Source organism: Acanthopagrus latus, chromosome 20 (genome assembly GCF_904848185.1).
Source record: "Acanthopagrus latus isolate v.2019 chromosome 20, fAcaLat1.1, whole genome shotgun sequence".
Taxonomy (NCBI): domain Eukaryota; kingdom Metazoa; phylum Chordata; class Actinopteri; order Spariformes; family Sparidae; genus Acanthopagrus; species Acanthopagrus latus.
In genome coordinates this window covers 746,988-760,585 of record NC_051058.1, presented here as the reverse complement: position 1 = coordinate 760,585, position 13,598 = coordinate 746,988, and the positions used below count along the sequence as shown (strand labels likewise).

General features: G+C 41.2%; 1 protein-coding gene across 8 annotated transcripts in view; it reads left to right on the top strand.

Moving 5' to 3' along the window:
• Window positions 1-13,598, top strand: part of exoc6 (exocyst complex component 6) — a 62,914-nt gene that overhangs the window by 38,629 nt on the left and 10,687 nt on the right. For 4 of the 8 annotated variants that reach the window (XM_037081083.1, XM_037081082.1, XM_037081087.1 and 1 more), the window contains exons 19-22: window positions 2,727-2,906; window positions 3,714-3,743; window positions 10,342-10,483; window positions 10,893-10,966. In XM_037081083.1, coding sequence (XP_036936978.1) covers window positions 2,727-2,906; window positions 3,714-3,743; window positions 10,342-10,483; window positions 10,893-10,966 — 426 coding nt within the window. The remainder of the gene's footprint in view (window positions 1-2,726; window positions 2,907-3,713; window positions 3,744-10,341; window positions 10,484-10,892; window positions 10,967-13,598) is intronic. The other 4 variants (XM_037081086.1, XM_037081084.1, XM_037081090.1 and 1 more) reach the window with 1 other exon arrangement.

Here is a 13,598-nt window from a genome sequence, read left to right as displayed (position 1 = left end):
CCCTCTACACTATCTGTGTGTGTGCGCACCTGTGTGTAATTTGAGTGGAAAAAAAATATTATAATAGTATATAAAATTAGAAAAAAAAATTATGTTAAGGATCCTCCTCACATCATCAGAGAAGTTCTGACCCTTGACAACACTGGTTTGGTCCACCATGATAATATGGGGCAGCACGATCTCTAGGCGTGAGGCCAAAATTTTGGAGGGTCGTTTTTTGTTCAGAGTTAAGTAGGGCTATTGGCCTGTAAGTGGCGCAGCTATCTGGGCATTTTCCCTCTTTTAAGGATGAGAGAAAAGTTGGCCTCCCTAAGGGATTGAGATAGGATCCCATTTTCAAATGAATGATCAAGCATAGACGCAGAGGGTCTAAAAGAATACTTCTAAACTCCTTATAAAACTTGCATCCAGATCCATCTGGCCCTGGGGCCTTGCCGGTTGGCATAGATTTCAAAGCAAGTAGAACTTCCTCTTCCTTCTTTGTGATTGGGGCATTTAGTTGTAATGTTTGATCCTTGTAGCACTGGGGAGTTTCATCTCTGGAACATGATAAAGCAAGAGACACCTTTGAGGAGGGGGATCAATTCTGGTATAGCTTTTATGTGGGGCTGAAAAAAAAAAGTGAAAATGAAATGTGAAATGTCAGATGGAAGTTTGTCAAGAGAGGGATTAAGGTGACAATTGAAATCTTCTCCCACAAAAGAGTCCCCAGAGGCCCACTCCATAAACACTGCAAAATCCTTGGAAAGTAAATCAGGTGAATAGACTGGGGGACAATAGATTCATAAATGTTACCTCTTTTCCTGCAAGTATTCCTTTAACAATTACATATCTCTTTAACACAATCAAGACACCTAAATGCTAGCTCTTTACTAATCAGAATAGCTACACAATAGAATAGAATAATATGATGTTGCAAGACCTGATTCCTTTGCAATTTAGCATTATCATTCTCCTCCAAGTGAGTCTTCTGGAGGAACGCAATAAAAACATCTTCCTTTTTCAAAAATGGTAATACTGCCATCCTCTTTACAGGTTTTTAGAGGCTATGGATGTTCCAAGAACGGAACTTAATATTATTTAAATCAGACATGACCATAAGACACTATTCACCATGAGGGCAGGATAATAATCCAATTAGAACCAAATTACTTGGTTAGTCCGACTATGATCGGAATTTTATGATGCATGTATACACCTTAGTCTGACTAAAATCGGACTGGATGGGATTTCTCATACTCAGATTAGAACACCTAGATTATTCGACTGATAGTCGCATTTCTCGTGCATGTATACCTTCCATCGGATCGGATTTTTGCGTTTTGCGCAGGCTCGAGAATTTTTTCCCGTTCCGTGAGCCAGAAGCAGCGTCGTTCCTCCAAAATCACCGCAAGCAAGAGCACCATTGTGCATCTAGTTTGTGTGATTATCATGTACACCATTTACGAAATGTACAAAGATGTAGCTTCATGTCGCTCTTCGTACGCCATCTTTCTTGAATGCCGAGGCAGAGTTTGTTGTTGCCGGTGACGTTAAGAGGTCAGCGGGAGGTGGCTCTATTACCACTAGTTGAAATGGGTACAGCATCACCAATCGTACCAGGGTATGACATGCTTCAGCCAATAATTCGATCTTCTCACCGGCATGCATACTCGGACAATTACAGATTGAGTAGCATAGTCGAACTATGGCTGTAATCCGACTAAGCTGTGCATGTAAACGTATTGACTGATACCCAATTTAAATGTTATACACATGTCATGTCCTGAGCTTAACTCTTAAAACTCCAAGGTTCTCCAATTGAGGGACTTTAGGACATGCAGAACAACCAAAGAGGCACTACTGCACGAATTGTGAAAGAATATAGTCATATTTTATATCAAATTAAACAGCAGAAGCTGGGCTACAGTGTGTAAAAAACATGTCCTAATTTTGGTTTGCTGCACTTGATCAAAAAGTTAACACATAAACTACACTAAACAAGCACAAATGTACAACAGAGAAAAACAAACTGAGGGTCTTTCCCCAAATAAACAGGAACTCTTCACCATACAGGCACCTTTGAAACGCACTAAGAGCGAACTGACGGCCAGGAAAATCCTTGCTGTGGGAGTGATCGAAATGAGGTGGAAACGGAATATTCACGTTACGAGCAGCTGTGCTCCTCAGTTAAGAAATGTTTAAGATGATGAACAGCATAGCATACGGCATCCCTCTGTACGGCAGCCACTGTTTCACCACATCATATGACTTGCGTTTGTTCATCACCGCTGAGGAGAAATCACTGTAAAAAGAGACCATGTAGACCATTGTAGATTAAGCCGCTGGCCTTTGTCTCTGAAATTGTGGAATCGTAGCAGCAGCGACATGGGGCTCCTGTTCGGGTCCGGTTTCGGTGCAAGAGCATGGTTGGCTCTCCTTATGGCCAACTTTAGGACGCGAGGTAACCATAACTTGAAAAACTCTACCGGCTGCCCAGTCTCCGTATCCTCTGCCAAGCCGACAATCCTAATATTTAGGTGCCTTCTATAGTTCTCGGCCATGTCCAAACTCTCCATAAGGGTGCTGACCTGCTTTTCCAGCTCCACAGTCCTCAGCTCTTGTGCTGCAATGGAGTTTTCAACTGCTAGTTGCTTGTGGATTGTCTCAGCCAGAGGGCTGAGTTTTAACACTGTATTTAGTCCTATTAAGACTTGTTACAGAGGCTTAAAAGAAATGTTTTCCAGGATGCTCGTCACGCTGCAGAGGGAGAGATTTATACCAAACTCAACCAGAAGATCGATGAATTTATCCAGTTGGCAGACTATGAATGGGGAATGGCTGAGTCAGACGGTCGTGCCTCTGGATACCTCATGGACCTGATCAACTTTCTGCGGTCTACTTTCCAGGTGTTCACACACCTCCCGGTGAGTCTCATCATCCTCCTAACCTCTGACCCATTAAACCTGTCGCTTTTCTCGTGGAACTGTGGGTTTGCCTTCTTGGTTTTTTAGACTCATTTTAGCTGCTGTCAAATGATTTGTGTCAGTGTTGATTGTGGGTTTTTTTTGAGTTTATAAGATCCTATATTTCCTTTTTTTAATTTCTTTTAATTTTCCCTTAACTCCAAAATGTCGTCTGCTGTTTTGCCACTGTATGTTCATCACATCCTTATTTAAATGTGTGCACTGTCTTAAAGTGAACTGTTTAATGTTGTGAATTTAAAGTTGGACTTATTACGTGTTGGGATTGTGATCAGTCCACATGATCTTTCCACATGTAAGTGTGCTGTTACCAACTCGTAGACTACCTTTTACACATGCTGACATAAACTTCAACAAGACACATTTGTTGATATCAAAGGTCAGTGTGAAGGTCAGTGAATGTGTGTTCTGGCCAAGATAGCTGAAAGCTACAGCCTGTTCAGTGCCTGCTCTTCTCTCCAGCATCTCTTTTCATGTCTTGAATGAGTTCCAGGTGTGTTTGTTTGGTTTTTATTTTCAAGAATGTCTCGTGTCTTCCCGTCCACACACCCTGTTATACACAGCTGTTACTAATTTGTTTTTCTAGCAGTTTAATTCCTTGATTAATTTGACTTGTCAAGCATGCAAGATATCTCCAGTTGAATTTACCTCCTCCTGTCCATTTATTGTTGCCACATTTCTTTTCCTGTCCTTTCCCTCTTTCCCTTCCTCTCTTCCATTTTTGGTTGGTTTGGGGGTGTCTCTGCTCAGAATAACAACAATGACCATGCGTCGATGTCGGTGAGTATTCCTGCCTGGCTGTTACAAAATTATGCTGCCATTCTACAGGCAGAGAGGAAATGAAAAGCATGCTTATGTTTGACTGCAGACGCCGCCCTGCTCCAGACTTGTTTGTTTCTCGACTTTAACCTTTAAGATGACATTAAAGGATGTTGTTAACATTCAGTGCATTTACATGCACAGCTTAGTCGGATTACAGCCATAGTTCAACTATGTTGCTCTATCAGACAACTGCAATTGTCCGAGTATACATGCTAGTGAGAAAATGGAATTACTGGCTGAAGCATGTCATCCCCCGGTACGCCAGAGGGCACTGTAGTCATTTCAGCTAGTGGTAACAGACTCACCTCCAGCTGATCTCTTTACATCACCAGCTGCCTCGGCATTCGAGAAAGACGCCGTACGAAGAGCGAGGAGAAGCTACATCCTTGTACACTTTGCATATAGTATACATGATAATTACACAAACTAGATGCATAATGGCGCTCTTGCTTGTGGTTATTTCAGAGGAAAGCCGCCACCGCCGCCGTCCTTCTACTTCTGGCTCACGCCCCTGAGAAAAAAAAAGTCTTAAGCTTGCGCAGAACTCAAAATGCAATCCAATGGAACATATATATGCACGAGTAATGCGACTATCAATCAAATAATCTAGGTGGTTTAATCCGACTATGAGAAATCCGATCCAGTCCGATTTTAGTAACAACCACCACAGCTGAGAGCTAAAGCCAGACGGGAAGGTCCTCTAATGATTGTTAAATGCTGGCCAAGAATGCTTATTCATGTATCTTAGCCTCTCTTTTGAAATACAAAGTCAATCTTTTGTTCAATAAGACATGGTTTGAATAGCTAGTATTACTTCTTTACTGTCTACTGTTCTCGCTTGAAATACAATTGTCACACAAGCTGATGCCAAGTTCCAGAATGTATTCCATACTCCACTGTAATAAAATGTCAGGGCATCAGGGTCCTGTGTTCAGAGACCTTAATGATTACTTCTCATCCACCATTTGTCACATTAGACCAGTTGCATGGTTTTGTAATATAACGGCATGCTGCATTCCAGACAACTTGGAACTCAGAAATATCCGAACCCCACGAGAGAAGTACAATGGAACGCCACTTAAAGTTGGACTTCATACTTTTTAAACATCCATCTACCTTACTTTATGAGGGAGACATTTTCTGACACCACACAACAATAGCAGCAGCCATAGAGAGGGGGTAGGATGTATTTGTAGACTACAGGATTTATGCTAAGCTATTGGACAGAATGATGAAAAAATCTATCTGTATAAGTGGCATAAAATAAAATTTATAGTTCCATCTTTTACCTCATGTATTGGTTATACATGGAGACTGCACTGCTGAAAGTTCACTTGTGTGAACACTTGCCAAATCAACACCACTTTGTCACAGTCAACCAAATTCTGGCTTAGGTCTGACCTTGTGAACCTCTAGTGCTTGGAGGGCAAAGTTTGAATTTCAACAAGAAAATCCAACTTTGCCTGGAATGCAGCGTTTCGGTTTAACTTTTGTCTTAACTGTTAAAATTCAACAGCAGAGACAAAAATTAAACCACAAGCCCAGGTCTGTTCGATCTGAGCAAATTTACCCTTACCAGACTGTCTCTTTCTGTTAGCTTGTCTATCTTTTCCTGTCTCATCCGTGGGCTGCTTGTCAGTCAAAGTGAGCAAGTCCCTGATTATGTGTAACTTGAAGTGAGGGATATACAGTTCCTCCCCTGTATAGCTGTCATGAAGGGATAAATCAGGTATAGAGATGAAAACCATTTTTTGCACCAGGCTGTAGACATGGGTCAGCATTTTAAAACTTAACTTGTGAGGATTAACTCTTTTGGAGCCAGCCTCAAAGTGAGTGTCTGAATAATTACAGTTTTTGGTACTTCAGCATTGGCTTCAATTATAAGAGCTGGAGATTCCTGCTTGGTTGGGACCAGTCTGATCCCGTATCCGGTTTGGTAGTTCGTCCATTGGATATAGGACTGATCCAGATTCCAAAGTCTACATTGCTCTACTATTATGTTCCGTAGTGCAGATCAGCTGGTCAGGTTGTGTAAACATTAGAAACACAGGGCATCAAATATGTGATCTCTGTGATTCACCTCAAAAATAGATTGTAGACACCTTCACGATCGATCATGAGCTTCATTCTTCGTACAACTGCTTTCCAGGGTTAGGGTCTGTTCAGCCAACTACAACACCTTGAGTCTGGCTTATTTGAAGCATACGGAAACTTGACAGTTGAAAGTTGTGCATCATTTATACACTTTTTGCAGTGGCAAGTCAAACCAGGTCGTGCTGATGAACATTTCCATTGCCAGTTTTACTGCACCAAGTTGAGCCACATCAAACCCAGGATGGACCCTCATAGCAGGGCCAAACCATGCCTGCCCCACCTCCTAGCAGCCCATGACAACCCCCTTCTACCTATCAAATGAGACTGTGTGAGGAGACTCAACCAATGACTGTTCAGTTCTCAGTCATTTTGCAGTTTCTTGGTGAATCTTTATGGTTTGAAGTTTAGTTTCTCTTCAGTGTTACTGTTCATTCTGTCAGACATCTGCAGTATTTTACTGTTTAATCTTGTTCACATTGAGCTGTTTAAAAGTTATTGCTGGTGAGAACCCATCACGACTTTCATTATGAAGATTCTATAGGAAGTATACATGTTTGTCACAGAACTAGTGGTGCTTTATTTGCAGCTATTGTTTGTTAGTACTGTGGGGAGAAAGAGTATTTACAGCCGTTCCTCTGACCACTACTAAAGACACGTGTGTCATCAATTTAAGACACACCTTCAAGCACGTTCCCCTTTATGTAATGGAGGTGCATATCCCTGCCTCGATGGGCTATGTTGAGTGAAACCAAGTCAAGCCGATCCAACATATTCGTCTGGAAGATCCTCATTGGTTTGTGTTTTTCATTGTCATATCTTATTGTTGGTATGACTGATGCGCTCTTCAGTGTTTTCTGTTTTGTTTCCTCATACAGCTCTTTATGTCAATAACATTGCTTGCTGTGTGTTAGTCTTGACATCACATCAACCCTGGTATTGAGAGGTCATGAGTATCTGTGAGAATGGTTTGTGTTGATCTGTTGTTCTGTCCTGTTTAACACTTACTAATTTAAAGATGCATTCAGAGTTACTGTTGACATTTCAAATGCTTAAGAAGTTAAAATGTATCTCCTTACAAAAGCAGTGGACACGTTTAACGTTTCTTAACGTTTTAACATTAAAACTATTCTAATGAGGCTTGAAGTTGTAAACATGATGCAGAGTGATCCATGTGTGTAGTTATTGATTGTGCCTAACCTGCACGTGTTGGGCTAGCTGTGTTTTTTGTTTTATGTGTGATGGTTTTTAAAGAACACCCTGGCAGATTAATAGCAGAATTGATGGTCTCATAGCTTTCAGTTAGATATTTTATGACAATAATAACTGACTTGGTAATCAAGCATGTTTAGTAGATATTCATGGTACGGTGAAATTTTTGAAAATGTAAAGTTGCAGTTTCTGTCGCAGGGGTTGGGAACCTTTATGTCTTATAAGGCATGCTTAGCTGTTGAAGATATATTTTTAATTAGATTAATCACACATTATAATACTGTGCTACTTGCAAATCAATACAGTGAGGCTAATATCAAAACGTAAAACAAGGACTTAACAGAACTCAAACCTGTCAGCTTTAATTGCTACTTTAACCAATACTCTTTCTGCCTGTCTGCTCACCTAAAAACATTAAGTCCTGGTGCTGTTTAGCCATGCCTAACCTAAACTCTGATTCATCACTGGAATCAGAGTCATCAGGTATATCCAGCTTTTATGCTAGAGTACGTAGCTTTGCAGTATGTTTTTGAATATACCAAGCATGACTTTAATGTCAACACTAGATATAACCAGTGCTGACTGGGTACAAAGAGTACAAGACTGCACCTAATTATTTGTTTTTTTTATTTGTTGATTTATGTATCCACTTATTTATTTATCAATTATTCTGAAGGTTATTTTTTGCTGATTGATTCATATAACAATTAATTTACCCAAAATGAATATCAAAAACTTAATTCAATCACCTAATAATCATCATCATTTCTGTGTGGCTGCTGTGTTATGATATCATCATAGGGTGTCTGATCAGAAGGCAGAAAATAAGTGAAACTACGTACAGACCATAGCACCTGTATGTTGCATTAGTTTAAGACACTTTCTCATTCATACATAAACTTTAAAGTAAACAGGAAATATGAAACACTAGATGACACACGGTTCTATGTTACGTTATTCAGCAGTGCAGAAATCACCTTAACATGGCTTGCTGAAGAAATCTTTGGGTTTGGAGAAAGATAAATGTAGCGAAGGCCAGATTGATTTATTTTTGTAGGTGGGCCTTCTTTTAGGTATCAAAAATATGTATTGCTATACACGTATTATACTGTCCATGGCAGGGCATTTATTTATTTCAAGACGTCACACACATGGACCACAGTGGGATACTCCTCCCACACCTTTGGGAATGTCCAATTCAATTCAGTTCTGATATAGAGTGCTACAGTTCAATTAAAAAAAATTATCAATGCATCTTGGGCATTAAAAATGTTTCATTTCTTTACATGATTAATTTTTTTGTCAGTATGACTACTACTTTTTTAATCCATTAAAAGAAACTGATAGATGTATTTCCCTCATATTTGCTCACACTCAGCCATCCTCTTCAAAACTCAAGAAGTAGCCAAGCTTAAAACATTAACACAATGCCCGTTAACTGTACATCTGTAATGCCTTGGCCTCACTTTACAACTTTCAAAGGTGTAAAATGAAACAACATTCTGTAGTGTCATCTGTAGTGTTGCAGTCATTTTGCTCTGCACACTACACGAGGAACCAGCACCAGTGGGTCACCACACCAAACAACACAGGAAAGACAAATGAAAAATGTGTGGGAGGATGGATTAGGATGAAGGGCTTGCGTGTAGACTGATATCAACTATCGGCTATTATTGTGCTTACTCTCTGCACACAGATGGTTCAGAGAGCCGCTGCACATGACAGACGACAGAAGGAGAAAAAAGAGCAGTGTCTTCTGTCATAAGGCCCCCACACACTGCCCAGACGACCGAGGCATTACCAAACGAACACAAATTAATTTGTCCTGAATGGACATAACAGCTAGTCTCGTGCCAGTACTGCAAAGCACGAAAACGGGGAATGACGGAATGGAGTGCGCAGAAAACCAATGGGCACACAGTGTTCCGCCCCTCCCACATACCGCGCTGATTCTCTAGCACATCGCCAATCAGAGAACCCAATGGCGTCCGATGGCCCTCTTCCTCAGACTTCGCATGTTCAGTCGGAGCAGACAACGTCCGCGTGGCTCCGACAGCTTCCGACTCAGCTGAACACACTAAACATATGTGTTCCCGACCTTGTCCGAGACTCTCCAAACGCTTCAGACATCCAATGGTTGGGCCGGTGTGTTCCTGCCTTTAGGCTGTAGCTACAACCTACGTCTGTAACTAGTCCCTGAGCTGTCCCCAATCTGTCCCTGAGCTGTCTCTGAGCTGTCCCTATGCTTCTGGATCACGTCTTTGAATAGTTCACACATGCCAGTCATCATTCATGGGAGTGGGGCTTTTTGTTCAAAATCACCAAGAACAGTTATTAAAATCCTGCAGTGTGAACGTTGCTGTATGTGTCACCATATATTTGGTTCAGCTATAAAGAACGTATAGTTCATTCCTACATGATCTTTGCGAAGAGAATCACAGTACGTCTGAGAATATATTTTTCACTCACTCTTCAGACACAACTGTGTTGGTGTTGAAGAAATCTGATCATCTACCCGACCTAATCATAATGTGTGTTGTATAGTGGTAGAACAGGCATTGAGAGTTTGTCAAGAATAATTTCATTAACAGCTATGTTTCTGTATTTCTTGTAATTCACTTATCATGGAAGTTATGCATTTTTCATGTTTACAGTACTCATTTAGGTTTTTTTCCACTCTGTCCGAGCGGGGTTTGGTAGCTGTCAAATTGTCTGAGCAGACTAAATTTGTTTTTAACAAACTTTTGTGAATGGAAGAAAAACTGAAGAATGACATATCTTAGAAGAAGGCCATCACTTACCCTCCAGGTTCTTGACCCCCCTGGGTTAGGTGATAGACTGTGTGAAATGCTTGTTGCTGTGTGTGATCTATATCTGCACCTGTATCACTGTTCATCCAACATTCGGGGTGGAGCTAACAGTCAGTAACTTTTTGCCTTTGTTCTTTATCCCCCATATCTATTTTTACTCCTACACCACAAACCCTCCTCTCACCTTTTAACCTTTTACTCTCGTGATGACTGTTTTCCACAATCTCTTTTTGTACCTATTTACTTTCATCCTGTTACTTTCCTGTACTCCCTGTACACATTTTTTTCTACCACAAACTGCCTCTCTCCCTGCTGTCTTATTTTCGTTGTCCTCCTCATCCACATCATTATTTTTTTCTACATCTTTCCTCCCTCTTCTGCATCCTCTCCTCCTCCATCACCACCCTTTTCCTCCCTCCTTCTCACTGTCCCTCTGTCTACAGGGTAAAGTGGCCCAGACAGCTTGTATGTCAGCTTGCAAACATCTGTCCACTTCACTGATGCAGATGCTGCTGGACACAGAACTCAAACAGATCAGTATGGGGGCCATTCAGCAATTCAACTTAGACGTCATTCAGTGTGAATGTAAGTTAAAATAAATTTTTATGGTAATGTAATTTAGTCTTATGGGACTCACAAGAAGAATTTTTTAAAAATGCAACCCTGTTTTCAGTTTGATCCGACTGACTTATGATACCATGCACACAGTCAGATTAAATGTGTAACACTTCATATTAGGGCACATGGATTAACCATGAACCAGTTTTGGTTGCATATTGGCTCGTTATTATTTATTATTAAGCACATATTAATGCCTATTTCTGCATGACCATATCCTACATTTAGTTTTTCCATCAGTAACCTTCTAATTACTGCCTACTGACAGTATTCCCTATTTGTTCATAGGGAAGTTAACCCTGCTATATGTGTGTTGTGTTTTGTTTAAAACAATTCATTATTGTCTGGTATAATTTGTGGGGTTTTTTTTTTTCAGTGTTTGCCAGTTCAGAGCCGGTGCCTGGCTTTCAAGGAGACACGCTCCAGCTGGCTTTCATTGACCTACGACAGGTAAACTATCTCACTGAGTTGCACTGAACAAGTAAATTCTAGCTTCATAGAGCTGAGTACAGCTTCATTTATTGTGGCAATATTTGACTTTTGTTAGTTATCTAAATTGAATCTTGCATCACTTAGCTTGTATTCTTATGTCAAGTCTTTGTTTATGGATTAATGTAACAATTCTGATCTAAGTTGTTGCAATGTGAGGCTTTCTTTCTGTGATGCATGAACACCACATCAGAATGTGGGACCAGTTATTTACATGTATTCAGAACTTGTTTTATGTAGTTGGAATCTGTTTCCACCTTCTTCCACTTCACTGTTTACTTCTCAGCTGTCCCGTATTTCACTTCATCTATATCACACCCAACTATATAGTTTTTCACTGGCTGTTTCTTTTCCAGACTTGTGTCTTCATTTAACCTTTTTAACTTTCACCTGTCCTATAGCTCACCTGCTCAGGAACATTCCTACATCCATACACACAAGCAAAAACTCTCTACCTCCCTTCTTGTTGTAAACACCAGTGGTATGTAAATTGTTGCTGGGTCCCATTAACTTGTTTCTGTGTTGACCTGTTAATTTGAGCCTGAGGTGGAGGCTTTACTCTGGATCCAGTCCAGGTCACAGTGCTATACTGAGGACATTTGAATTTGCTGCAGTAAAAAAGTTGAAAAAAATGGACCTCCATGTGATAATGTCCGCATCATTGTCCTCAGCTTGTTCTAAAAAAATAAAGCCTCTTCTCCGACTCTGTGTCAGGAGGAGGAATAATAATTATAATAATCTGGTGAATGCAGAAGTGGACCACAGAGGTGCCACTCAGGACTGCTGGACTGCAGTGTTTCCCACAGAATCAGACTTCTGGTTTAGCGCCAAGCTAACTTGGATAAAATATAGTGGGCGCCTCTTCTAGTTTCTCTCTTGGACCAAATTGCTCAAATTCGTACAGTAAAAGGAGTCATTTCGCAAGGTTGTGAGGCTTTTATTACCTTTTTGGGAAAAAGTCCCCAGTGCATGACGATGTTATTACACACTATTCAAGGCCTGGCGCTTTTTATGGGGGTTTGATCTCGATGGTGAGGTCAGCCGTCTACCTTCCAGAGGAAGTTAAGATCAAGCCAACTGTGGTAAATAGTCCTCCTCCCCTTCTTTGTTAGTTTTACCGTCTAAAAGCCACACCACCATCCACTGAATCAGAGTATTAAACCTCATGCTATTCACTGACAGGTGCTGTCTTGAGTGAGTGAGAACGGGATGCACAGCTCCAAAAATAGAAAATCAATATTTGTTCATATTGTGGTAGACTGCCACAAATAGATTAATGTGCTGGAAACACTGGACTGGGCCAACCCAGCCATGCTGGCATGTGTGCATGCTTGGACACAATCTCTACTTTTAGGTTGTCGTTTAGTGGAAACGTAACCATCATGTCTTGTCCCAGGGAGTGCAGGTCATAAACGCTAATATGGTCAGGGCAGCACAGACGTCAGCGGCTTGTTAGAGGTGCAGGAGAAAGGTGACGGTACACCAAAGAGTCAAATGTAGAACTCCTGACATTTGTGTGTTGTTCCTGCTGAGTTTAGCAGCGCTCTTTTGGAGAATCTGCAGTTGCACCAGGAGCAGACTTTTGAGTTGTGTTCCTTTTCGTGGTTGTAGACTGAAATGGAACTGAATTGTTTTGGGGACCATTTACCAAGTGCATTGACCTCTGGGACGAGTCTTTCACATGCACACACCCACAGCAATATTGAATTAAGCGCCAGTATTTGTTGTTGTTATGCAGCTGGTTTTTGGAGAAGTATTTTCATTGCCACTTGCTTTATTGTTTTGAATGGTTATTAATGATACATATTACTTATAAGAAAGATATTGCAATGTCACTATAGTTTAGCCCTAACCTGGCTGTGCTTTTCCCTCCCTATTGGTTAGTTTTACATCATAGCAGTAGACATGGATATATGGAGTGTGAGGTTATAAATGTGAAGGCATCAGCCTCAGACGTGCATCAGCTAACTTAAGGCAGGAACACTCTGACCCAACTGTTGAAGCATTTTGGGAGAACGCCAGTTCCCCAGTCGGGAACAAATTTGTTTGATGTGTTCAGCTGCGTTGGAAGCTTTCGGAGCCGCGCGGACATCGTCTGCTCCGATTCAGCATGCAAAGTCTGAGGAGTTTCGGCCGTCTGAGACATTGTATTCTCTGATTGGTTGTGTGTCAGCTGTATAACCATTCTGATTGGCGGTGTGCTAGCGAATCAGTGCGGTGTGTGGGAGGGGCAGAATACTGTGTGCGTCTTGTTTTTTCTTCGCACGTAGTAGTGCAATGTAGTGCCACCCGCTTATTGCATCTTGCGCAAGCGCAGAACGTACACGCTACTGTGGAGTTGGCAGCACGTCGAAGCGGTGTGTTCAATGCAACTTTTCTGCCGAACGGGTCAGACAAGAGGCAACGGAGTGGTCGGATAAAGGCAGTTGGCTGTTGTTTTAAATCTGGGTGGTGTCAAGGCAGGATCTGAAAATATAGCTATAATATTTTCCTTAATTAATCTATATGGTTCAGCTGTGTTCAGTCTAGTAGCCTTCTCTGTCTAACACAGTTTACAATGGTCCCTCTCCTCGAGGGTGGTTAAATCATCTCA